General features: G+C 29.1%; 7 protein-coding genes across 11 annotated transcripts in view; 4 read left to right on the top strand and 3 right to left on the bottom strand.

Annotated features, from left to right (window-relative positions):
• Positions 1-2302, bottom strand: part of LOC126872808 (KICSTOR complex protein SZT2-like) — a 32825-nt gene extending 30523 nt beyond the window's left edge. For 2 of the 5 annotated variants that reach the window (XM_050632987.1, XM_050632989.1), the window contains exon 1: positions 1031-1569. In XM_050632987.1, the coding sequence (XP_050488944.1) occupies positions 1031-1054 (24 nt within the window). In that variant the 5' untranslated portion in view covers positions 1055-1569. Of the gene's footprint in view, positions 1-1030; positions 1570-2017 lie in introns of those variants that run through there. The other 3 variants (XM_050632984.1, XM_050632985.1, XM_050632986.1) reach the window with 3 other exon arrangements.
• Positions 2303-2334: 32 nt separating this feature from the next.
• LOC126872841 (uncharacterized protein C9orf85 homolog) lies at positions 2335-3629 on the top strand. The gene is made up of 2 exons (XM_050633042.1): positions 2335-3204; positions 3310-3629. Exons 1-2 carry the CDS (start codon positions 2772-2774, stop codon positions 3507-3509), a joined length of 633 nt encoding a protein of 210 aa, XP_050488999.1. The 5' UTR covers positions 2335-2771; the 3' UTR covers positions 3510-3629.
• A 154-nt stretch (positions 3630-3783) lies between these two features.
• LOC126872843 (histone deacetylase complex subunit SAP18) lies at positions 3784-5159 on the top strand. Its single transcript, XM_050633045.1, has 4 exons — positions 3784-4339; positions 4483-4589; positions 4719-4913; positions 4984-5159. The coding sequence occupies exons 1-4, from the start codon at positions 4268-4270 to the stop codon at positions 5069-5071; spliced, it is 462 nt and encodes a 153-aa protein (XP_050489002.1). The 5' UTR covers positions 3784-4267; the 3' UTR covers positions 5072-5159.
• Positions 5160-5305: 146 nt separating this feature from the next.
• On the top strand, positions 5306-8930 carry LOC126872840 (outer dense fiber protein 3-like). The gene is made up of 5 exons (XM_050633041.1): positions 5306-5528; positions 5712-5840; positions 6221-6433; positions 6788-6992; positions 7559-8930. Exons 2-5 carry the CDS (start codon positions 5792-5794, stop codon positions 7815-7817), a joined length of 726 nt encoding a protein of 241 aa, XP_050488998.1. The 5' UTR covers positions 5306-5528; positions 5712-5791; the 3' UTR covers positions 7818-8930.
• Positions 8705-12053, top strand: LOC126873435 (outer dense fiber protein 3-like). The gene is made up of 4 exons (XM_050634276.1): positions 8705-8792; positions 8928-9137; positions 9494-9644; positions 10694-12053. The coding sequence occupies exons 1-4, from the start codon at positions 8705-8707 to the stop codon at positions 10938-10940; spliced, it is 696 nt and encodes a 231-aa protein (XP_050490233.1). The 3' UTR covers positions 10941-12053.
• On the bottom strand, positions 11607-23346 carry LOC126872825 (adenylosuccinate synthetase). Its single transcript, XM_050633015.1, has 6 exons — positions 23051-23346; positions 17614-17716; positions 15329-15692; positions 14690-15082; positions 14191-14447; positions 11607-13759 (listed from the first exon to the last, which is right to left on the bottom strand). The coding sequence occupies exons 1-6, from the start codon at positions 23234-23236 to the stop codon at positions 13710-13712; spliced, it is 1353 nt and encodes a 450-aa protein (XP_050488972.1). The 5' UTR covers positions 23237-23346; the 3' UTR covers positions 11607-13709.
• On the bottom strand, positions 23243-27020 carry LOC126872826 (uncharacterized). Its single transcript, XM_050633016.1, has 2 exons — positions 25383-27020; positions 23243-25112 (listed from the first exon to the last, which is right to left on the bottom strand). Exons 1-2 carry the CDS (start codon positions 26655-26657, stop codon positions 25050-25052), a joined length of 1338 nt encoding a protein of 445 aa, XP_050488973.1. The 5' UTR covers positions 26658-27020; the 3' UTR covers positions 23243-25049.
• Between the last annotated feature and the right edge of the window lie 388 nt (positions 27021-27408).

Genomic DNA, 27408 nt, shown 5'->3' with positions numbered 1-27408 from the left:
TAAATTAAATATGATATTATATATTCTTTATTATTATACAGGGTAGAGAAGATAAAGTGTAACAAGCTGTTTTTTTAGAAGCCATTACAGACATAAACTTGAAATTTTCAAGTATTAAATGGTGCAGAAAACCTAACATTTTAAGATGTAAGACGTTGTATGTAAGATATTGTGGGAGTGAGTTTCTTAAGAATAAAGAGAATGCTACCCCAATTTTTTTAAATGGGATTGCAGATTAATTTTTCAATATTCGGACAGATATTATCAAACCTAACAACTTTTATTTAAGACATGACAACATGTTTAATTTATGACAACTTCTTAACAAAAAATCATAGGTACATGTTTTCCTTACATCTACAAAAATATGTAAAACTCGTTTTTAAGAAATCAATACTTTTAAAATTTCTTCCACCACTAGCTCTCAAAAAATATTTGTACTATGTAAAAGTATTTCTGAATTTTGTTTCACACATATAAATAATTTATATGTTATACATATTTTTTTGTAAGTAACTAACATCTTTACTATCAAATTTGAAATTGTTATCTTTAAATCTATTTGCAATCAATAACATTTTGATTTGGATAGTATATATTTTTGATTTTACATAAATAAATCCTTTTATTCTTAATATCATCTTTGCTGATTATAGATCAAACAATATATAAGAAATTCTTTTCGTATTAATTAAAGTACACATTTTAACTAATCTTTTTTCATTTATTCAGTTTTAATCTGAAAATTGTATTTTCAAGAAAATGAAAGTAAAGCAGATATTGAATATTGATACATATTAATAAAATATTATTTTCAATTAATATTTAATTAATATTATATAATACATATTATACTATACATATAATTTATTTGTTTAACTATGTAGAATTTGATGTTTGTGTAAACTTATATAAGTTTAAAAGTTATACTTCTTTTAATCATAAATCATCAAACATACAAAATAATGAGCTATATGGGGAAAGGTACTATGTATCATGACAATATTTAATATAAAATTTTCATAATTACCTCATTTTTTATAGAAGGCATCATGTTTATTTTTATTCACTGCACATCAATCATTATTAGTAGAAAAAATAAATTTCTCTATAACTTCCACTAATGAGTAACACAGAATTCATGTTCACAAAATCAAATACACTAATGCACTATTATCACAATTTTCACTGTTTTCACAACTGTTCAAAGGTTACATTACTAATCATTGATTTGTATGTTCGTTTATATGTTTAAAATAATAAATACAACCTCAAAAATTAAATAAATCAGTATAATATCAACATAAAATTATATTACATTGAACTACGATTAAACTCACAATATTATTACTTTATGTATTATTATTGGTTCCATGTTAGTGAATATTACTATGGATATCCTATGTAATTAGAATTGAAATAACTGTTTAAAATTAGATAATATTACACAAATCAAAAACATATAATGTATCATCTTTAAAAATACGCTATATCATACTGCAATATTGACAGAATTGTGACCAAATTGCTTATAAATAACAAGGTGCATATAAACTATATTGATTAAACTCTATGCAAAGATTCAATGGTATAAAAAATACAATTATTCCAGATTTATTTACAAAATTATCTATGACTTGTATATAATGAATAGTATAACATCATAAATATGTCAATAAAAGATTAAATCATCAACTATGATTTAATATTTTTAGTCTACTCTAATTTGCATGACGTTAATAAAATAATCTTTTATGAAAACTAAAGATAAAGACGTAAGACGTCATAAAATCTTAAATAAGACTGCAAATAAAAGTGAAAGTTTATGTTTTGAATATATTTTTAAATGAAATATTTAATAATTATGTAGTATACAAATATGTATATAAAATAACATAGCAGACTGTAAATCGAAAGTTAATGCTTTAGATATAATAGTATGTGTGTATATCTCGTATAACCCATCATACTACTTTTAGGTTAGAAAGGAATGAAAGATAATACAGAATGAACTAACCTACTATCATATTGTAACCCACTATAATCACCCTATCACCAACAATCACCACAGATGAATATTTCTATACGTTACTATTAGATGACAACACAAACGATTTTAAAGCATGCAGTATGTAATTGTAAACAATCTGGCATGGTTATATTAAATTAAAAGGTGTGGATTTCAACTTAGTGGACGCAATCTTCGCAATGGCCAAAGAGTAAAGTATAACAATAACATAAATCTAACCCAATACTCACAATTCAAAGTCCCGCTACAAAATGGCTACTACCCACGTGCTTCTGTCTATAATCAGCATCTCCATTCATTGGATGAATCATGAAGTCAATGGCGTCAAATTAACCTGTCAAATACGCTAAACGTGCTCGACTTTATGTACGCGTAACTTTGGAACCAGTGGATTCAGCATCTTAAAACTTGCATTTTCGAATTCTACACATCAATGACTACAAGACTAAATAAAAAGTTAATAATATTACGTTTACTAAAACGAAGTTCAGTCCTAAAAGAAATTTTAAAGTAGTTTTATATTATAGAAATTTATATATAAATAATTGTAATTGAATTAATACCAATTATATGACTGAAACATTGACATTATAATGCAATTGCAATACAAAAATTAAAACATTTACATTCTTTATAATTAATATCGTAAAAGAATTATAGTATTACAAAGAACCTGAAAAATATTTTAATAAATTGCTATATTGTATAAAAATGTTGTAATTGTTTATATATAAGTAAAAATATGAGCACACAAAGAGGAAATGCTAACCGATCAAGACCACAAAAGTATCAGAATCAAACTGTTTTCAAAAACGATTTACATGACACATCAAATAAAACAAAATATATTAATAGCATTCAAGTTGTACATGTATGTGAAAGATGTAAACAGATAATTGAGTGGAAAATTAAATACAAAAAATATAAACCATTAAAAGCAGCTGCAAAATGTATCAAATGCGAACAGAAAACAATAAAACATGCTTACCACAACATCTGCATACCTTGTGCTATACAATATAAAGTTTGTCCGAAATGTGGCAATAAAAGTAACATTGTTAAAGAAGAACCTGGTATAGAAGAAACTAATAAATTAGATATAGAATTACAGAATCTGCTCAAAGGATTATCTGAAAGAAAACGTAGAACATTCATACGTTACATGAATAAAAATGGTATTTTAATTAATATTATTATATATATATTTACATCAAAATTAATTTTATATAATATTGCATACCTGTATAAAATTAAACTTCAAATCATATACTATGTTTTAGCTACAAGTAACAAAAATAAATGTATCAAGGAAAACAGGGAAGAAGCTACAAATGAAGAAAAGGAACCAAAAGATAATTGTATCAAAAAAGAAATATTATCCAAAGAAAATTTGTTATTAAAATTAAAATCATTAATGATTAAAGATGATGATAATGACTTGGATATTGTTAATGATACTGATTCAGATTTGTCTACATAGAAAAGTAAAATGTAGTTTTTAGTATATCAAAAAAAAAAGGAAGTAATGAATTCAATAATAATTATCATAAAAATGCGCTATATATTTGCAACTGATATTAAATTTTGACATTTTAAACAATTTGACAGTATGATTACTATTATTATTGTTGTCATTTCCTTGCAACATTCTGTATAACTCTCTTTTCCTTTTGCTTCCTTTAATGATATATAATCCACAGAATGGAGATAAGATATTTTTTAATTACTTTACATATCTCTTATTCTGTAGCTGGAAATAAATTTACCATAATGATTTTGAATGCAGCCCCTTTCACGACTGGTTTATGAAAAATATACTTTCCTAATTCTCTTCTCGGATATTACATTAAATATGTGCATATGTGACCTCAAATGGTCATTCCATGCAAGTTAAAGAAATGAAAAGATAATCTAACCGGGTCTATGGAAATGGATAGTCTATTGTTAGATGTGTAGTAAATTGATTGATTAGATCAAGTCATTCTAAAAAAGCAATATTTCCTTCCATGTATGTACAACAAACAATTTTAAATTTCGCATATCGATATCGCTACATGTGAAACCAATTTCACACGATAGCGTAACACCATATGTAAACGGTAGTTAGAACATTTGTGTACATACGTCGAGAAAGGATTATGTGGTATTGAATTTCGGTCTATTGTTTCTTCACGATAATATAAACATAATTATTATTAATCATATTTCAATTCTTAAATTTTTATAATAATTATAAATATGACCTCAGCAATAGAGTCCATGGTAGTAGATGAAAAACAATTACCGGAAAAACCCATAGACAGAGAAAAAGTACGTAACATCAAAAACTTTTAAGAAATATCGATTGAAAATTAACTCTTCCAAATTTAGAAACAATTACTCATATATTTAATATCTTTTGGAACAAATACTTATTTTATACCTAATAAATTTTTATAATATTTAACTTTCAGACATGTCCACTTTTACTCCGGGTATTTTGTAATACAGGAAGACATCACAATATAATGGAATATAGCAGGGGAAATGTCCCCTCAAATGAATTACAAATATATACATGGTAAAATATTTTTATTACAAATATTTAAAATTACACATACATTCATATATTATAACTTGTAAAAAGGTTAGACATATCAAGGTTAGAAATATCAAATCTAATCTTTTTAAACTAATTCAATGTAATCAGGATGGACGCAACCTTACGCGAGATTACAGGTTTAGTTAAAGAAGTAAATCCAGATGCTAGAAGTAAAGGAACATACTTTGATTTTTCATTAGTAACACCAGAATTACGAAATTCTGGATATCGCATGAGAGAAATCGGTGTTACTTGTTCAGGACAAAAGGGTGCAGATGATAATAAAACACTTGCTCAAGCACGGTATGCTTTTTTATAATTAAAGTTAATTTTAAAATAAACAGAATAATTTTACTTATTTTTATAATTCCAGATTTACAATTGGTGATTATTTAGATATATCAATAACACCACCAAATCGACAACCAGCAATTAGACGTGGCGCACTACGTCAATACTAATTTAAGTAACAAAGATTTTATTTACTGGAACTTATGTTAACAATTTATTAGTTTTCTATTAATAAAGAATATATAATACTGAAACTATGATATCATTATATAAATATATCATTTACTTTTCCCATTTCACGAAAGTCATGATCTGGTGATTGATTATTCCACATCAAATGTTCAGATTACATTGGTGGTGGTGCAAATTCATGAAGCCAATGAGGATTTTTTACTGTCCAATGATGCAATTTCTTTCAATTATTAATTTGAGATTATCTCAGTAACTATTGATTTTGGACCTTATTTCGTATAATACATTTTATGTAAAATTGGATGTTTCATCCAAATTCGATAGAAATGTTAAACATTCTTCTTAAAACACTCAAGATGACCAACATATCTTGATAAGAAAACAAGTAATTTATAAGTTATTTGAAGGCATGTTATGGGATTCATTATTGCAGAAGTAAATAAAAAATATAGAATGTTTATTAATATGCATTTACTTTATTATTCAGTTTTTATAAAGTTTAGTATATATATGCAAGAAATTCCTTTATTACAATTCATAATAATACTGAAAAGTGTTTAATTGAATAGTATAAATGCTCTGAATGTGGTTCTTATGTCAATTTTATTCAAATTTCAGATTATTAATAGTTTTCATTTTCGTATTGTATTATGTTGTAATTTTTTTATTATTTTTTTGTACGTTCTTTATTATAAAAGATGGAGGATAAGGAAAATAAACCAAAGTTGTTGAGTTGTATGATAAAAGGTAAGATTTTATAGAATTTTGATATAAAGATATAGTATTTCATTAATATTTATGTCAATAAAATAAAATTTTAATTCTCATATTTTTTGTAACAGATATTTATTTATAACTATAACTTATGTTAATGATTTTAACACATTTTACTTTGTTTATTAATGTATGTTATTATGTTATATTGACAAACAAAGTTATTTCTTATTAATGAAATTAATATTATAATGATAATTATTACAGCCATTATTTTATTTACCAAATAATTCATACTATCAAAAAATTATAACAGATATTTAAAATATTCTTTATTAATATTAATTTTCAAACATTTACTCATTGCCAATTTTATACATAATAAAAATACATATTTATGTGTGTTTGTGTAGGTCCTGCTCCTATATATAAACTGCAAACCTTAGTTGGATATGAGGGTCACTGTCTATCTCGACCAAGAGGTCCAGCATATACTATAAGACCTCGAACGAAACTTCATGTATCAAGTATTGGACCTGGACCACAATATAATGTTTCAAAATTAACGATTTATGGAGTAGATAATCCTCCCGCATATACAATAGTTGGTCGAGAACCATTCAAAGGTAGCTATATTTATATCATAACATTTAATAAGTAATTGATAATATACTTCATTAAATAATAAAAAGTTACATTCATGAAATTTTAAGTAAAAATAATTCAAGAATCATAATAGTTCATGAATTAAAGTGAAAACCAATTCATTTAGCTTATTATATAGTAGTTCAAGCTAGACAGACTTCTTTACATTTTACATCCACACATCTTCTACACTGTAATTTTTAGTTACTTTTTATTTAATTTTTCTTTGAAGTTCCAATCTTATTTTAAGCTTTAACGATGAGTGATTGTTTAAAAAAATAATTTGATGTATTTTAAGTAAATATCTGTTATAAAAGACCATTTTTTTAATGTAGTGAGTGATTTTGGACCAGGACCAGGAGCACATTATCCAGAGTTATGTCCCCCAATGAATCACAATATTAGAGCCCCTGCTTATACTATTAAATCTAGGAGTAGAACAAAACTAGATGACAGTGGACCTGGTCCAAATGCATATATTTTACCAACTACTATAGGACCAAAAATTCCTGACAAAGCAGCTCAAGGTGCTTTTTCTATGTACGTAAGTAAATTTGAAGTTGAGACTAAATAATTATGTTTAGATTTATAGAATTGAAGAAGTAAATTTACATCTTGATAATTTAATAATTTATTTATTTCACGACCGAGGTAACTTCATATGCACATATACATAAAGTTATATAATTTCTGCTGCTTTAATTTCAGAGATATAAGTGAAAGTATTTTTAATGCCTTGATATTTATTATTATAACATATTTGTGAATGTTTTGAGACTTTGAGTGAACAAAAGAACAATAACAACTGTGAATAAGATATTGTTATTTAAGAATAACATGTAAATACTCTTACGCATCCTCGTGTGTATCTCATTGCTCCTGTTTTTGAAAAAAATAGTATTAATGCTGCATGAGGTACACGCAAGAAAATACACATTCAATTAATTCCTTATATATGAAATTATACTCAGAAATTATGAAATTATCTAGGGCATTGATTTCAACAACATATTTTGAAACCATTGACGTCTATAAGGTGTGCTCTATTGTCTATAGGTACAAAAAATAATTATAATAAAATATTTTAATATATTTTACTATTACAGTGCTGGGATTCACAAACTTAGAGAAGAAGATATTGGTCCTGGTCCAGCAGCTTACAGCAATATAGATGCCAATCTTACAAAACGTAGTTCTCCAGCATACAGTTTAAAATGGAGGACTGGATTACCAGATATAGATAAAAGTCCAGGACCACAATATTATCCCCAATATGATACTGGAAGACGTCCTCCTATGTATTCTTTTGGTATAAGACATAGCGAATGTGCTGGTTTACCTATCACAGGCTTGGATGAAGATTGATATGTTAATTTTGTAAATTAACATAATTTTTTATATAGCACTTTACATGCTTGTGATGTCAAGTTAATGTAACTTGTTTTATATATATATTTAAAATAAATGTTTATATTGTGCTAATTCAAATTGTTTCGTTGAGTTATGTAGAAAGTCTTCCAACTTATTAAAAATCATATCTTACATTATTAAAATAAGGATATCCTAGATTTGGATTATAAGCACTATACTATATTAACACAATATCTATTTTTTTTTATAATCATTTAATTTTTGTAAAAATGAATAATGGTAGGAATTAATAGATATAATTTTGCAGTCTTTATACAATATGATAGCAGCTTTGTCAGATTTGATGTACAAATGTATATTTACAAATTTGTTATAACAAATCTTTTTGAAGAGTGTACAAATTTTGATGAAAATAGATTGAATTAATAATTTTCTTTTTCAAAACTATTATTCTACCCTTTAGTTCAGATTTATATTTATCAAGTGCAATTCTATTCGAATTCTATGAAATCATTGATGCTTGCTTCTGTTTGCACCTAACGTGGCGATTTTGAATGATTTCAGAAGTTTTAATCTCCTATAGCTCTCTGATTTTGCGCCTGGTTCGTTGTACGTAAGTATACATACATGCCACAGTCGTACGACCGTGGTACATATTCTACTTTATATATTTTACATATTTTTACATTTTATGTGCATTCTGTGCACTTTTGCGCCTTGAAATTTCTCATAAAAGCATAAAAATTTGCGATCTAATCATAACACACATACACAACTCTTAAGCAACTGTTTATATTTAAAATGAACAGACTGAAATAATATCACCCAAAATTTTTATCTAATTTAAATTTTTGTGGAAATGTAAATTATAAAGTATAAAAATGCCACCAAAACCAGGCACACAACCAGATACGCAAACACAAACTAAATCACATAAAAAAATAGGGAGTCTTACATGCAGTTTTAGAAGTAAATAATTAAATGTCATTACATTATACATCGCAGATGAATAAACATTTCTCGAATATTAAATATAAATTGTTTATATGTATACATATGCAATATTGTATATTAAATTTAATCTTATGTAAAGTTAGTTTTAAAAATGTTATATTTCAGGTCCGGGTCCAAAATATCCACTAAAAACTCTCGTGGGTTATCAAGAGCATTGCCTTTCGAGGTACCGAAATCCAGCATATACATTTGGCAACAAATATCCTAGTTTACGAATATGTGAGGGACCAGGACCGAAATATTTATTAGACAAGCCCATACGCGGTGGTTTTTCATTTGGATTAGTTGGAAAGACTTTCGGTATTCTACTTATTCTTATATTCTTTGAATTACGCACGAATCATTTCGTGAATTACACGTTCATTATACATATACGTATTTAATTCCAGTCAGTATCTTATATCTAATGGATTGATTATAACATTTCTATTATAAAAACAACCTCAATATCTTAAAAATGTTATACTATTTTATTACTTCCGTTATCTTTTTAACTACGTAATTACATTACATTACATATTCCGTAATAATAATTTTTAATAAAAATTTGATGTAATCTGTATAACGTATTTTGTACAAGATTATTGACATTTGACTCGAATACAAAATATCAAATCAATTGATTATATAATATTCTTATTTTCTCTTTTTCGCAGATACTTCTTGTACGCCTGGTCCAAAATATCTATTGCCATCTCCAAAAGGTCCATCTTTTACACTAAAATCCAGAACTAAACAGAGAAAATGTTCCTTTTCACCAGGTCCTTATAATGTAAAATTTCCTATACCAGGTCCAGCTTTTTTTATGTAAGTACTTCTTGTTACGCATCAGTAATCCTTGAGACATTCGTCAATATAAAGATTATTACGGCTCAAATATAATACCGACACAATACCGTTAAAATATATAAGGATCCGGATGTGACGGGAATGAAAATAAACATAGCAAAGTATTATCTTTTTCCACCATAATTTTTCGTTCGAATCGTTAATCCATTTGGGATCGATACTTGACAGGAAGAGGGCCCGATTTATAGTATGTACATCTGTTTGCGTTTTCTCTCCCGACAGCCGAGGATGATGAAAGCTAGGCAACCGTTTTTGGCATTCGAACTTCACGTTTTCTTATACACATCAGAAGGGAGTTTTGTTTTTCCCATTTGGTGGCCAGATCTATTAACAACAATGATCTAAACTTGTATTGAATTTAAATTTGATGTAAACTGAATGATACTCGATATTTGCATGACTTCGAGTCACCAGCCATCGTCCATCGAGTGAATTGCCTATTCTCGTAAACATTTTCTTCGGCTACACGTGGTCTAGTCCAATCATAAATCTTACGAAAGGAAATATGTACAATCTGCTTAATTTATATTTGTTTACTTTTAAAAATGCACTATGTTTATACATTATAATACAAAGAAAAATTATCATTTATTAAGTAAACAAATATATTCCAAATTATATCGTGTTTGGAGTCATTCTAAATAGAAAGTTGTAATAAGCATATTGATAAAAATTTCATTATACAATTTCATTGATCACAAATCAAAAATAAAAAATTTTGATTTTTGAGTTAGAGATCTCAGATTATTGCAAGCCTTCAATGTTTTCTGAACGCTTCTACTCTCGACCCCTCTTTTTCTTTCAGCCGTGTTGTCTTTTTCTACGTTCAGTTCATCTAACATTTCAGTTTTGAAAAATAGAATCGTTTTTACCTTTCTATAATTGCAATACTTTGGTCCCGAATTTCTGACAATTATCGGAAGTTTCCGTATTTAAAAAAATAGTTCTAATTAACTTTTATCTTATCAAAATTAAATTATATTAAATGTTTGTTACATGATTTTTAGAGGAGAACGTTTACCTGCTTTAAGACGTGATCCTACACCAGGTCCCAAACTTTACAATGATGCATTGGTTGCCCAAAGATCTCCAATGTATAGCGTAACTTTCAGAAGAGACGAAAAAATAATTTGCCGTTCTCCGGGTCCGAAATACAATCTGAAACCTCCTAAACCACAGCCCATGTTTTCTTTTGGAATCAAACACAGCGAGTGTTCTCCTCCTTATATCGTTGAATGCGATGATCAATGTTAAAATTTTGGCAACTATAAATAAAAAGTGTAAACATTTACGTATAAAATATAAAAACAGAATCTATGAATTTCTTATTTCAAATCGGCAAAAAGCAATAATAAAATATTTATAACATAATATATATTTCATACATATTAAATTCAAATGTGTAGAGATAAGACGTTAATTAGCGAACGACACAGACGTAATGTATTGCTTGATTGAGCAAAAGTAGACTCTGGAAGAAGTTAGCATAAAAAGAACATGAGAGACTGAGAGATTTAGAAGATATCTTTAACTATAGATCAATTGGAAGGTAAGATTTTCTATCGTCTCAGTCAGTCAGGTTATGAGAAAAAGTAAAGAAAAACAACATAGCTAAAAATTTCACTATGTAGAACCATATGTAGAAAGATTAGAGCATCGGAGTACTCCTTTATTATAGTTATATAATAGTACTACCTATCTAAGTACTTTATTATTCATTTTTACTCAACCAAACATTAGGTGCTTGAATTAGTTAACGAATCTTTCTTTTTGTCATATTCATTATAAAGTAAAAAGTTATATAATTAGAGGTCCACAAATGAAAAAGATTAGTAGTTGGGATTCAATACTTACACTTTGAGTATAGTGAATGTTAATGGATAAAAGCAACATCTAAGAAAATCAGATATTAAACTCAAGTAATTTTCAAATAAATACATTTTTATTAACATTTTTTATTTTACATTCAAACAATGGATACCATGAATTAACACGAATTATCCAATAAGAAGGAACTCGAAAAAATGACATTTCTGTTCTCTTCTATTAACGTTATGTACTACTAAAATTCAAAAGCTTAATGCTATAAATTTCTTTGTTGTTTATTCTCTGTGCGCTTGTTTCATCAACTCCTTCGACAAATTAAATTTATCGTTAAAAGTAACAAACCGGATGGACAAATGTAGGATGTGATAGCTGCGAATGGGTTTTGATATGACCTGTGGGTGTAGAGAGAATGATGAATGATTGTGGACAGAATGGAAGATGTCGAATATTCAATTTAGAATATCGATTGCGAGTGAAGATTCCTAGAATGCACGTGACTACGTAAGTAGAGATTTGGCTGGCATGGTAAGAATGTGTAATGTCTTCAAAAATATGAATTAGGAAGCGAGAGTTATTCTGTTACTGTTACATTGAAGTCGTTGCGTTATGTTAAGCTGCGTCTTGATTATAAAGAGTATTAAAGATATTCGTAAAGATATTAAAGATATACGTGTGAAGACTTCACACGTTTCAATTCATTGATTTAAAAAAATTAAGGACTCATTTCCGATAAAAAAATTAAGGACACGTTTCAATTCATTGATTTAAAAAAATTAAGGACTCATTAGGGACTAATTAGTTAGCTCCATTGAAGATGCAGTAGAACATGAGGGTGATTGTGTAAATATAGAATACAATATACGTCAAAAAATAGATTCCGTGAAAAGAAACAGTATTAGATATTGCAGTATGATCTAGTAATTAATTGACCCAAAGATATTGTTTCTTACTGAAACGTATTAAGTTTTTAAAATATGTAGAGGAGGGTGGTTTGCCTTCAACAAAGAGAAAGTACCGATATTTTTCGTCCACGACTGACACGTTCATTTTTGTCTGGTTCTAACTCAATCAACTAATTCGGTTATAATTTATTTAAAGCGCGCGAATTAAACCCGATAGGATTACTGCTTTCATCTCCGATGCTTTTTGATAAATTTTTTAACAATAGCTACGGGAGTGCTTCAAAGTAACGGCCGCATAGCGTAAGTACACAAAATGGTAATACTCTTACTTATTACATTAATAATCCTGAACAGTGGTATAAATATCTAAGTTTGGCACAAAGATTCAATTTTACGCCAACTAAATATACCAGAAGTCACGTTATTCGCAAAATGTTTGATGTAAGATACATTGTTACAAGATCTGATTGTAGAAGATTAAGATAATATATATCAAGAAAGTCGTGATGAATTGGAAACACCCGAGGAGGAAATAATTCTAGAGATATACGAATAAAATAAGAAAATTTAGAATATAAAGGGGAAAAAACATAAGCCATATAAATTCGATGTCTTAGGTGCAACACAAAGAACACAATTGGCATTGGGACAAAAATCTGGTCCGAAATTTTTAAATACGTATGTACTAACCAACGAATTACGAAACAATAAACTTATTATATGTAAGATAGGAAATCAAGTTCTCAATGTTTTGACGATAGAGGATCATACGAAACCATACATTAAGTATGAGAATCATAATACAAGTAAAAATGTTTAACCTAAGGGTAGGGCAAAATGGTTAAATATAGGGTACCACATATATAGGTGGGATTCGATTGTATCTGAGAATGGAGTGGATGATGGGTAATTGAAGGCCAAGTGAAAGATATTGAATGAAGATACTGCATTAGACCAGAGTGTCGATCGCAAGTAAAGAGTAATTCCTAAAATGTACACGAGACATGTATGGGATCACGTAAAGGCTATACGTGATGAAAATGTGTGTTGTATGTATGATGTCACTATGAATGTGGTCTGATTACAAAGCGAGAGAATCGCTCATGCATTGTCGAAAAATTCATGTCGTCAATGTGTTGTATTAAAGTCTTTGCGTTGTGTTAAGCGTCGTGATTGTAAAGAAATGTTAAGTATATCCATTTTATTTAATAAAGACTTCACACGTTCATTCGCCCAATCCACTGATCCTACACAAATAAATATATTTCCATGGTTGTAACCAATATGTGTAACGTCAAAGTGTAATTACACTTTCTCGGCCTGCTCCCACTCCAATCCATTTAACTGAAACAATAATAATTTCTGAATTTAATGTTATTAATAATATTTAATTTTTTGTACTTGTAATACGTCTAAGTTCAAGACTTTGCATTTTTAACTAAATATGAGAGGAATTGAAAACAAAAAAATATTTTTTATATAACAAGAAATTTTTATTATTCAAGTCAGAATCGGATCTTCGTCCTATATAACGATACTCAAAAAGTTGATCAGTTTTCAAAATAAATGCATAGATGGACATTCGCAATCTAATTATAATATTGAATAGGTAAAATAGAACATAGAGTTGAAAAAATTAATATTTTACTAATTTTTTACTGGAAAAGATTATTAATATGCTCTTTAGTTTTAATCGGCGATACTGTACGCAAAGCCCAAAAAGTCACAAAACTGATCATGAGATTACATAATAGTTTCACATATTAAAATATTACCTGGCACGCCAAGATGTTCTTCTATTAATTGTATATATTTTTTTGCATTAGGAGGTAGCTTTTCCAAGGAACGTACACCCTCTGTCTCTGACTCCCAACCATCGAGAGTCTCGTAAATTACTTCTACTTTTGCTAAATCAGAGGTGCTACTTGGAAAATAGTCAATTTCTTTTCCATTTAATCGATAACCTATACCGACTTGAATTTTTGGAAGTGTATCTAGAATATCTAATTTCGTAAGACATATTGACGTATATCTGCAAAATAATTTAAATTAAATTATATATAATTTAAATTATTGATGAAGGTAAAAAATTTGAAAGTAAAAAAGTGCATGTAATATACAAAAATATATAAATATCCAAAGTATAGTACTCGTTATGATATTTTGTAAATGCATAATTCTCTACGTAGATTCCTCTTTATCTAATTACATTCATAAAAATATGAATTTGCCTAAAAGTCCATTTATCATATTTATTATAAAAGTATTTCTTACCCATTAACCAAGGCGGTGAATTTAAGAAGAGTTAAATCTAGCCAACCACAACGCCTCTTCCTATTTGTCGTAACACCAAATTCGTGTCCTCTTTTTTGTAAAAGTTCGCCTGTAGCATTCAAAAGTTCAGTAGGAAATGGACCATCACCAACTCTTGTGGTATACGCTTTAACAACACCGACAACTTCTCCGATATAAGACGGCGATAATCCAAGACCGGTACAAACACCACCTATACTGCAGTTAGAACTCGTAACATAGGGATATGTACCAAAGTCTATGTCTAACATTGCAGCATTTGCACCTTCTACTAATACTTTTTTTCCTTCGCGTAATGCTTGATGTAAATACTGAACTGTTTCTTTCACTAGTGGTCTTATTCTTTCTGCATAGCTGAAAAATAGGATAAAGGAAATAGAATAAAGAAATTGTTTTTTACTAAGTACACTATTGCTTATAAGAATCCGGATATTTTAGTCGATACATAATACATGATAATACATGAGTAGTATTATTTTATTAATATATAATAATTATTCACGATTCAATATTATTTTCAACAAACTCTCCTCATACTTGTTTAGTGCTAATATCTGAATCATATTCAGATTTAAGTGAAAAATAAATAAAAATACGTACTCTTTATACCGCTGAAGCTCTGCTTTCACGTCGACCTGAAGTGCTGGAAACATTTTTTGATACGAGGTAATCAGCGCATCAAACTTTTGTGAGAATTTGTCGAAGTCGCCGAGAAGATCACCGATTCTAAGTCCATTTCTAGCAGCTTTGCTTGAATACGTTGGACCAATTCCTTTTTTAGTAGTACCCAGGGACTGCGTACCTTTTTCTAATTCTTGGAGGCCATCGACTTGCTGATGAAAATCAAATACTATATGCGCACGATCAGAGATTATCAATCGCTCCTGCCAATTTTTTAAACCTTTCGCTTCATTGCTTTCTAATTCCTCAAAAAGACCCGGTAGGTGTATTACTACTCCGTTTCCTGAAACAAAATTCATGACAGGATAGTATTATAATTATTGTAATACAGTATCAGCAGAAATATGATCACGGTGATCAATTTTCTCTTTTAGACTCATATTAGTATTATAAAATCTATAGAAGGCGGGAATAAATCGCATTACACGATCAACTTAAATTATATTACTATTTTACACTAATAAATCAATTGCAAATTAGTTTGTGTCGCATAATATAATTTGAAGTACAGGTAGTACATTTTTTATCAGTTTCCTCTTTTTTCAGGTTTCCAAGGTTATCCTCAATTTTTTTTTTTTTTTAGAAATAAATCTATAACTTTTTTTATGCTGGATTCTTAATGGATATTGAGAAGAGTTGAGGAAGTATCATAAAATATATTATAGAGAAGGAATATACATTTATCATAATAAAATTAAGAGCAACTTTTGAAAGAAGCAACAAACTGGTATCTGCAACGGTTTCTTACATTTCATGTGCCTCACCTGGTATAGTGTAATGTAACCGTCGTATCCGTTTCCAAGGTATTTTGCGGATAGTGTAGCGAACACTATTATATAGAGTAAGTAACGAAATTGGAATGGGTTATATTTGGACTTTAGTTAAAGATAGAAAGAGATTAAAAATTTCATATATAAATTATATCTAAAAATTATATATAAAATTTTTTAAACTAAACAACATTGGATTACTGTATCTACCACAGAGCCCAGATTTAAATCCCATCGAACATTTATAAGACCATCTCTATCAAATACCAGACAACATATGAAATAACAAACTGTTATTTCAAGATGCGTTGTTGCTCATTTGCTTAAATATAGATAACAATGTTGTCAACAAACTAATATTAAGTACGATTTGAAAACGCAATTCGAAATTATGGATACCAAACTTCCTTTTGAAAGCACATCTACATCTGTATGTTCCTTATTAAATTGATAGTCAACTTAATTTCCGCAGATGGTGGCGGTTTATTTTTCTATAAATGTAAAGACATGTTCCAATACATGAACAGTTAAGCTCATCTTAATTAATAGCTTTTTGGGTCTTTTGCTTCGTATGAACAAAATGACTGAAATCATTACCACGACAATTATGCTAATTCTTCTTTATAACATTTGTGTATATTGCTGAAACACGAATAAATTCATGCACAAGATATCAATGAAAATGTTGTATAGATTCTTTCCAGAATCAAAGCATAGCTTAAAAAAAAGTATTACAGGAGAATACAACTCTAACATTTTCATGTTGGATGACGTAAGGAAATTTACATCAAGACGAAAACTGCTTCTATTATGACGCAACGTTGCGTTAAATTTCTGTCTTGAGAACCAAAGATGTAGTTTTAGTTGCAATTTATATTGCGATCAGAATAGATAGATTCGTACACAATACATTAAATATGACTAATTTCCACAATATACGATTGTATTACAGTTGTTGTTATTATAATTGTATATATATATATCTACTTCCATTATAACTGTCGGTTAAAATTATGTCACAAATAGCTAATGCCAAAGAACTATAAAAAAACTTTCAACGAAGATGTGTCACCGACTATTTTTATAACATATTTTGTAGTCGGTATCTTCATTTTTTAATATTTAACAATTTGTTATACGTAACATAATATGTGTTATATAAACTAGTTCCACTGTATTTATGTGTTTCTATTTCCCGTATTATGTAGTTAGTAAGTACAGTTTTTAGTGAAATGGCCCCGACACGACCTAAAGATGATAAGTCCTTATTGTCCGTATCGCCACCAGCTTATGTAACATATATATTGTTACATTCTATACCCAAAACAGTTACGTAGATACTTAATTTTTTCTCTGTTTTTTTGGATGTTTAGCTAGCGTAATATGAGATCATCGATATTCTATTAAGGGCCACCATAATCGAAAAATAATTACCTATAAGCGAAGTGCATCTAGGATTGATTATTCCACTGGGTAGAAGATGGAAGTGGAACTCCGCACCGTCTACTACTACTGTATGCCCGGCATTGCTTCCTCCCTGCAAAATTAAAATTCTCCTTTTGCTCCAATGTAAATATCTTTTTCCTTCATCTTTATTCCATACTTTTTAAACACTTCCAGTGACAGATCAGAACAGATGTTGTTCATCTTACTCAAACATCAAAATTATTATGACTTTCAATGAAACATCTAAATAATAATTACAAAACGAACAATTTAATTTACATCCTAAAATATTTTTCATACGGTTTACTAATGTTGCTGGCAGTGAATTAATGAAATATCATTTTGTAGATAACACAATTTAAAGAGTGCAGGGTAGAGTGTCAGACTACAGTTATTTTATGATTCCTCGAATGAGGAATGATTAACATGTTAAATGAAAAATAGAAGAAATATTGAACATGTGATGTCAATAAGCAATATCTAATGAGGCACGAAATTAGCATTATTTACTAATGTTAGCACATTAGAAACTAGTGACGAGAATTCAAATTTTCAGATACGTGTATTACCTTTTAATTTTTTTCCTGATAATGGAGCTTTTCGTTCTCGATATTATCGATTTTAATTTTAGACTTTGTTATAACGCATGTTTTCAGCTTGACGTTAGAGCAAAGGCGTATACAAGAAACATTCAAGCATACATAGGACCAATTATAATGTTAAGAAATTAATGGTCTTTAGTGAAATTATTAGAGGAAAAATATATAACGAACATCAGTTGTGATAGAAAAAATTAATTAAAAGATATTACTGTTACTATATAAAATTATGTACTCGTAAAAAGAAAAGATACGTTAAAACTTACAACATATTATATAATACGGATTGAAACTACATACGAAACGAAATTTTCAGATTCTAGATACAAGATGTAAGAAGAATAATTTGAATAGTTTAGGGTAGAGCTTTATATGTTTGGATTACCGATATTATCTGAAAAATTAATGTCATGTTTTCCGTAAACAGTTCATTTTAATTTTCGACACGATTTTTTGATCGTTTACAACAACGTAATAAAGAGAGATATTAAAGAAAATTTATTTATATTGAGCGAATAACACAACGATAACAAATATTTCGAAAATATTTTTTGATAGCAAATTCATGGTCGCCTTTTAAGTTTATTTAAATACAAATTTTAATTTCACTAGTAAAAAGTTACGGATGTAAACTCTCGACTACTTTTTAGCTATTATCATTTTGTGTACATCAATTACAATTTTGTTGGCGTTGAAATACTATAATAGATCAATTATAACAAAAGTTTAAACAAGTAAATATTATCTCAGAATTTATGAGAAATTGTATTGCTTTAATTCTAATGCATGGAATTATGATACAATTATAGTATCTAAATACAAAGTTGAACGAGATATTAAACCTAACAAATACCAAAGTCGTATTCTAAAGTCCTATTCAGATTAATTCAAGCAACTTGAAATTTCGTGATTCCTTTGACTATTAGATATATATTTACTTAATTTAAAATATTATTTCAAACTACCTTTATTCTTACTAATTCACTTGACTTCAAGCAATTTGAAACATTTGATAGTTTCAAATAAAGCAAAGAAATAAGGATACAAGAAAAAAAGCTACCTTCAGAATAAAACAAGTATTATATTTATGAACAATGCGAAACATCAATGTCAAACACGATTTATGATAACTTGTGCAAATTAAGTCATAATTATGGTAGAAAAGTTGATTTTACTACATTTGATATTCATAAGCACCAGCAAATCACAGATAGCAATCGCTTCCTACTAGGGAAGAACTTATGTAAGAACTAAATGTAACGAAGTTCTGCACAAATGTACTAGCCATTAAATCTCGGACAAGCAGCGGTAGAAAATGTACCTAATCGCCTATACAGAGGTGGTTGCAACGAAATCGAAACGCTGAACCATATTCTAGATACACTAGATACTATATACTTGATATTTACACAAGAGTGGCCAAGCACAAAGCTATTGCAATATTTTCTGTTACCGAAAGGATTCTGAAAACAGAACTTGATGGCAAAGCTAAGAAGAACTGCGTTGATTATAGACGGGCAAGTATGTAGCTAGTGAATAAACCTTACAAAAGCCTACAAGAAAAAGACTAATTACTATCAAGAACTGGAAGATGCTAATATGAGATACAACGCCACAGAAGTCAAATTCACATCTACTTCCATACCTTGTCGGGATATATGAAACAGAAAGCAGTAGCACAATTAACCGGTATGGAAATAGAAAGAAGGAATTGATTATTCTGTCATCTCGAGCCCTAATTGGTGAACTTAATGCATTCTGTATCTTTAACAAATCCATACTCAAAAGGAGAACGGGTGTAGGTTGAATTGGACCTTGATACTCGATCTAGTTATGTATTACCTGTAAACAGGTATAATGATATGCTTACTAATACATAGTAAGATGGATAAAAAATAAAAAAGAAAAAAAATAGTTAAGCAGTAATGGTCGTGTGCAGTACGTGCTTGTTGAATAAAATTAATACTCGTTAATAAACTTCCATTTACGAAATCCTTCTAGAAGGAAACCTACCGAGGATATGAAATAAGAATAATGTACCGTTGCAGAAAAATACAAAATTAATTTTATAATACCATTTTATATCGTTTCTTTTACTTCATGATAATTTTCTCTATTTTCTGATTTTAAGAATATCGCTCATTATATTTATGTGGGGTTAGGTATATCTTTAATGATCGTAATAATAGACGTATATTTGATTTTGTCGCATTCTCTCGTGTTTTAACTCATTATGCAGTAGATGAAGTACAACGACATCATATAATCGGTAGAACATTCGGGTAATTATGTTTAAACTACCTATTACGTGATCCGAGAAGTTCGTACCATGTTACATTTACATATTTCATGAAGTGAACAAAGAACGATAAGATATATAATGAGCGGCAGAAACTTTGTACACTACCGTTTAGAAGTATATAGAATACTGTAAATGAAGAATGTAGATAGTTACTTTTCTTGACAGAATGTAATTCAGTTACAATATTATGGATAGAAGGACTCAAAACACTTTTATCTTTTATTAAAGTTATCATAAGATATTACGACAAAATATTTTATTTTGAAAAGTTAATATGTAACACAAAAATTGACATTAAACAAAAAATTGCTGGCATAGTTAGAAGAAAGAAACAAAGCTATAGGCCAGCTCACTCCGCACCCCCAGCATGGCCTGTACACATGGATACCACGTGCGCTGACTAGACTAATTCGTAAGAGGACGAAAAACGAATGTGGACAAGTATCACGCATCTCCCCAAGAGGAACCGACCGAGCTCTGCCATGAAAGCTGGCCACAAATCTTCAATCAAATACTTACATGCGCAACCAACGGCGACCCCCACTAACCCCTAAAAATATTACCAAGTACCACCTTGCAGATATCGACATAAAACCACGGTACCCCATATAGACAACAGAATCTCAAAAACTGCCCACTTCGGAACAAAACTGTAATTCGGAAAACTCAGCTACCACCAAATCTCCATCAATTATTTTGTGCGAAAATCTGATTAAATCAATTATTCATCTACTATCCAAACACCTAAAAGATTTCAACATAAAATGCATCTACATGAACAAACACAGAATATAATAACGAACAAGTATATTGGAAACATCTTGCAGCGATAATAATAATAGATAATAATACTAGTAATAATATCAGTAATATCTTATCTATATTTATCTATAATTGTGATAAGTATCTGCTTATAGTAATAGGAATGTACATACATATTTTTAAAAAAATGTTTATATTACGTCATATCAATTGCAGTATATTGTATACCGATGAATGATATGTGAAGTATCTAAAAGCGATTAATGAGCATTGTACGTGTAAGTGCTTAAAAAATTTAATAGTTGTGGCAATTCATAGTAGTCTAAATAAAGCTTCATTTTAAGCCAATTTATGTTTATAACGACATTCAGAGTGGATAGAATATTATGTAACGAACTGTGAACTTTGCTTCTTGTGTTAATAACCCATGTAACTCACATAAGTGGTTGATATGACTTTAAACAAAAGGAATAAAAAAAGAATATTAGGTTTATTAAAAATCATTCTTTTATTTGGTACATATAAATTTTAATATTTATGCAGGTTTGCACCAGATCTTAACTGTAGTATGATTTTTAAAAATTATGTCATATTATATCATTTATAGAGATATATTAAGGTCATCTCATTAAAAAAGATCTTAATAAACCAATATAAAAAAGAAGTTAATATATAAATTGACTTTTAATTTATTATACATATAAAGTTATTAATGATAGTCAATTATGTAAAAATTATAACATCATCATTAAAATTATAACTTCATGACTACATGATTATTACAGAGAAATATACTTATATATGCGATATTAAAATTTGATCTAATAAAGTAAGCGAATCATTTTAATTAATACACAAACATGTAAATGGACACATGTCAATTATTACATACATACACATTTATGTGTCAAATGTAATTAATGCTTCATAAACTAGAATATGTGAAAATTCTGCATCAATTACAAATGACTAAGTACTATTTTACTTCTATAAAGATATTGTGTCAAGATGGGTTATAAAAACATTTAGATATGACAGATGCTATGTGTAAGTTATTTACATACTTGCGTTTATCTATATGAATTTAAGAAGGATAATATCTAAATATAAGGTACGAAACATAGAATATGAAATATATAAATAAAACAATAATAAGAAAGAAAATTATGAAATATTTTATATGAAATGAATATCTGAATAAGATAAGTAAATTACCGCCAAGATAAGTAAATAAGTAAATAAATTTGAAAAAATGCCAATGCAGAAGCTTTCATTTTTTTACTATCATGATAATAAAAAATGCAGTAGAGGATTTTGGTAAATATAGAACTTGTCATAAAAATGAGTACTATATGATATATGAGTACTATATAATATTTACTAAATATGTATTATAATTTCAAAGTTTCGTTATCATAAATTATACTCTTTTCAATGCTTAAATTAGCTTACAAAAGTATACAATATTTATTTACCTCCGTAAGAGGAGGGATATCAATATAGAGAAAGAATCACTAATAATCATGTGACATATATGAAAACAGTGGAGAGAAAGAGACAGAGGAGGGAAAATTTTCGTCACTGTTCAAAATAAAACGATAAAAAGGGAAACATATAACCTATTGTGTGTCTTTTAAACGATGGATATAGTACTTTACGATACTAAATCTTCTAATAGAAAGTACATTTTGGATCAAATTTAAACGTATAGAACTATATGCCGGAAAAAAGGCGGACGAGAATGAAAAAATGGCGGACTCACCTGACACCTGCAGACGACGTCAGCATCCATAGCAAGCATATCGACGACCTTGCCTTTACCTTCGTCGCCCCATTGTGCTCCAAGAACAACAGTAACTTTGGCTGTGTTAGTATTCGACACACGTTGCTTTTTCCTCGGTGATGCCAGAACACCATCTCCATTTGCTTGTTGAACGGAACGCTGCATTTTCGGGTACTATATTCGTAACTTCCCGAGTAACTGAACAAATTACGCGCGCACGCACACACCTCGAAAACCGTCGCGCGACTGCTGAAACATAGACTGGTAGTCTACCAGTGATAGAAGAGTTTGACTGACTTATATTTGCCGAATGGAACGACATCTAGAGGGAAAAAGAAAGATTATAAAAATTAAATAATCTGAAGTAAGATAAAAATTATAGAATAACACAAATATTAATTCTATGAAGATTTTCATCATTAAAAATATAACTTTACAATTAAATGAATAACACGTTTAACGATTTATTAATAATTTTGTTATTAATTAAGGTGATTGACATTAGGCATAACATTATTTTTTAGATCAAACATATTTTAATCGGTAAAGTAAAAATATTGGTTAATCGTAAGTACATATGTACCAGTTAGTACCGAATAGACTTGATATTTAATGTTTTTTCGGGTCTCAAATTTTGCAACTTTACCATTTTCACGTCGCATGCGACTTTATCGATGCTAGTATAATAGGAGGTTCAACAGTTATGTTAGTGAACGTACTGCATACTAATGCATTCTGTTTCTGTTATATAGTTACAAGTAAAGTACGTGTTACTATAATTTTCTGACCCAAGATATTATTTTATCTGGAACTAAAAATTATTATCTTTCTATTTTCTACCTATTAAGTAATTTTATTTGATCGAATTAAATATAACACGTATATTAAATTTTTAAACGCCAGATATTTACATTACAGATAAATTACATTAGCTCACGCTTACGTATATATTTACTTTGTTTACATAATAGAGTGATGAACGTTAAGCGGTAAGCGATAAGCGTTACGGCTTGTCACGCGGATTTTTGACGGCGAGAGGGCGGGGGATCCTCTTGCAAGTCGAGCGTGCACGAATAAGGCCACGATTATAGAGGAGAGTGATAAACGGTAACTGATAAGCGGTAGAGCGATAAGACAAGTGACGGCTGAGCGATCGGAAATAAATCTATAGATTTGACTTATAGTATGTTTGACTAATAATTAAAATAAATCAAACCTATGGATTTATTTTCTGTCGCTCAGCCATCACTTGTTTTGTTGTTTCCTAAGCCTTAATAATCAGATTTTTATTCATGCACTCTCGATTTACAGAAGGATCCCTCCGCTTTCTTGCCATCCAAAATCGCAAGTCAAACCGCGGCGCGGGCTGTTATTCTATGGCCGGAAGTTGAAACGATTAGGTGTATCCGTGTTACTTTGCGACAAGTGTTAATCTCTGTAATACTTCCGTAATCATTCATTCATACGCTACTATTAACCCTATATTAGTATTTAGTTGACGTACATTTTTATTTAATAATATATTACAATCTTATATAATTTATGATATTACCAATATCTCATCCACCTTACCAATTTTGGTGATTTTTGAATATGTTGCCGGGGGCATGATTCTGAATAACCTTTTTCTATACATGTAACCGCCGCTCCACCTTAATTTCCAAAATATATATATCTTCACAAAAAGTTGTCGGTACTGTTACAGTGAATTCTGTCTATAATTGTGCGGCTGTGACTAATGTGTATGTTTAGTATTGGCTACTGGCCGCTTCAGGACGCGACGCAGCTGTCGCATAATGAATTAATTTAAGTTTATATAAGGTTTTAAAATCTAGTGATATTCAAAGAATATTAAATGTTGTTAAAATATAATAATTGTACGAGAATATTATTTTGAAGAAGATAACTATATTACATTTGAAAATAAATACTCGTTATTCGTATAAATTGTGTAATAGACTTATTTTTTATTGTATTATTATATTTTAATACAAAATTCACGTCGCTCCCTGGCACGTCGATTTTGAAACCAAATCTTTATCTGAAACAAATTAGTATTATGTCAATAATATATGTATGAATACGTAAATACCTTTTCCGATAAATGTAGGTATTATTTCTTTTAACATCTTCCGATTATTGTAAAAAATTAAGTTCTAAGTATCGTCGCTCACAATCAGAAAATTTTAGTTTAGACAAAGAAGAAACAAAAATAAAAGTTCTTAACTTTTTCTTGAACAAAGAATTATAACGTATAGTTTCAATCGTATTAAAACAAGTTAGTGATAAATGTATAAAACTTTGAAAGTACCCGGTTAGGAGGAAGATTTAAAACATTTGATATCTCCAATACGTTGTCTTTTGAAAGATAAGCATTGATCTGAAATTGCTGCTCGAGAAAATCCAGTTGAAAAGTTGAAAATGGTATCCGAGGATGAAGACTAGGCTTTCGTCTATTTTTTCCAATCGCACGTTTTCTAGGAATTTTTGGAGGTTTATACCTTGTACATCGAAGCCATTCTAACTCTGTTGCATTTTTCATTACTTCTACATAATCTGTTTTGTTATTTAAAAGATTAATTAGCTTTTCTCTCATATTATTAAGCGACGGAGATCTATTTTCTATCTTTGTCAACTTTTTTGAGAAATTGATTTTTGAATCTTTATTTTTATTTTCTAAAGAGTCATAATTTATGCATTTAATTTGTTTGTTGCCAAATTTTTCTTCGTGATCTTGTTTCAGTAATTCTTCTTGAAATTTGTTGCGATAACATCTTTGGACTACTTTCAAATTTATTATGTTATTTTGTTGTTCATTTATATTAACATTACCATAACGTTCATTTATTTCTTCGTAACACTCATCACCCTTCTCAGGTTTAACGTATTCATAATTTGTTACGTGACCTTTTCCAGTGTGCGTTATTACTTTTGAGCCGCTTATTTCATTTGAATTAAATTCCTCTTGTTCAAAGGGTTTTGAAAAATGTTGATAGACTGCCATATGTTTTTTTTCATCAGCAATTAAACAGGACTTTTTCATATCAGTGGTACATTTTTCAATTATGTCAAACTTTGAAATTTTATAAAACTGGTTAACGATATTATTTTCTTCAGTATTTAGTAAACTTATACAATGTTCCTCATCCTTATATTGTTTGAAATTGATTATTTTGAAATTCACTTCGTCGTTTTCTTTTACGTTAACTTCACTTTTCCGTTGAAAATACACACCATAATCTTCCGCATCATTAAATTCGTTATTTTTAAACACATTATTTATTTGATATGTATCTCTTGTGCCAATTCCGAAGTTGGTCGGTAAATTCTGCGCAGGATTCGGTGCAGGATTTTCCTTAATGGATGCAAAATTATTTTTTGTACTTACCGCGACATCTTCTTCTATACTAATTTCAAAGGCTGTTCCAACATTTTTTTCAAATTTTTCTTTCTGTAAATCAAGTTCATGAGTTTTTGTTACACTAAATTGAGACAAGTTTATATATTGGTCATTTCGAAGAAATCTGAATTTATCGGCTAGAATACTCTCGATGCTAAAGTCTTTTGGTTTTCTAACCGATTTCATGTCGAAACTTCAACTGTGGTCGCTTAATAAAATCCTCTTTATATATGGCTCTCCATTACATGCTACTATGGCCACCCCAAATTTTCGCAACTTGCGCCTGCTGAAGCTCGATTTCGAATTAAACGCATAGTTGAACACACGATGCTATCTTGTTGGACCAATGTTACAGTATTCAGTGACTTTCAACCTTAACTTTCTGTATCTCTTTACAAACAAGGTTCTCGAAATTTTTCATTAAACGACTTTACTTTTAATCTTCACGCCTTCCCCCGCCCCTTCTATTTTTAGCTTTATTAAGCATTCAAATTCGTAAATACGAAAAAATACAGAATGTTCTAGTTTTGACTTTAAATTTCACGTCAATAATTTATATCAAGTCAGATGGCTAGAATTCAAAGCTTATAAGTTAAATATTTAACTGGACTTTATGAAAAAGAATCAGATTGCGTATTAAAATAACATTCTATCAATCATAGACAAAAACTTTAATGACGAGTAAAGGAGATAAAAATTAGGAATTAAGAAATTTGGATGACAGACACTGTTCGACTGCTAGTACTCAAAAACATCACATAATCCAGACCATATTATCCACGGGATATTGATCGGTGTTCTACTGTAACAATGTAATTGATACTCTTGTGGGGAGAGAAGAAAAAGATGAGTGAAGCGTAGAGACATCCTTAACACAATGATTTGTATAGGGCAGATGGGATACAATGATGTTCATATAATTAGAAATTATAAAGTA

This window comes from Bombus huntii, chromosome 14 (genome assembly GCF_024542735.1).
Source record: "Bombus huntii isolate Logan2020A chromosome 14, iyBomHunt1.1, whole genome shotgun sequence".
In the NCBI taxonomy this organism is placed as follows: Eukaryota; Metazoa; Arthropoda; class Insecta; order Hymenoptera; family Apidae; genus Bombus; species Bombus huntii.
Note: the sequence above shows the minus strand (reverse complement) of the source record. Positions and strands in the feature narration are given on the sequence as shown.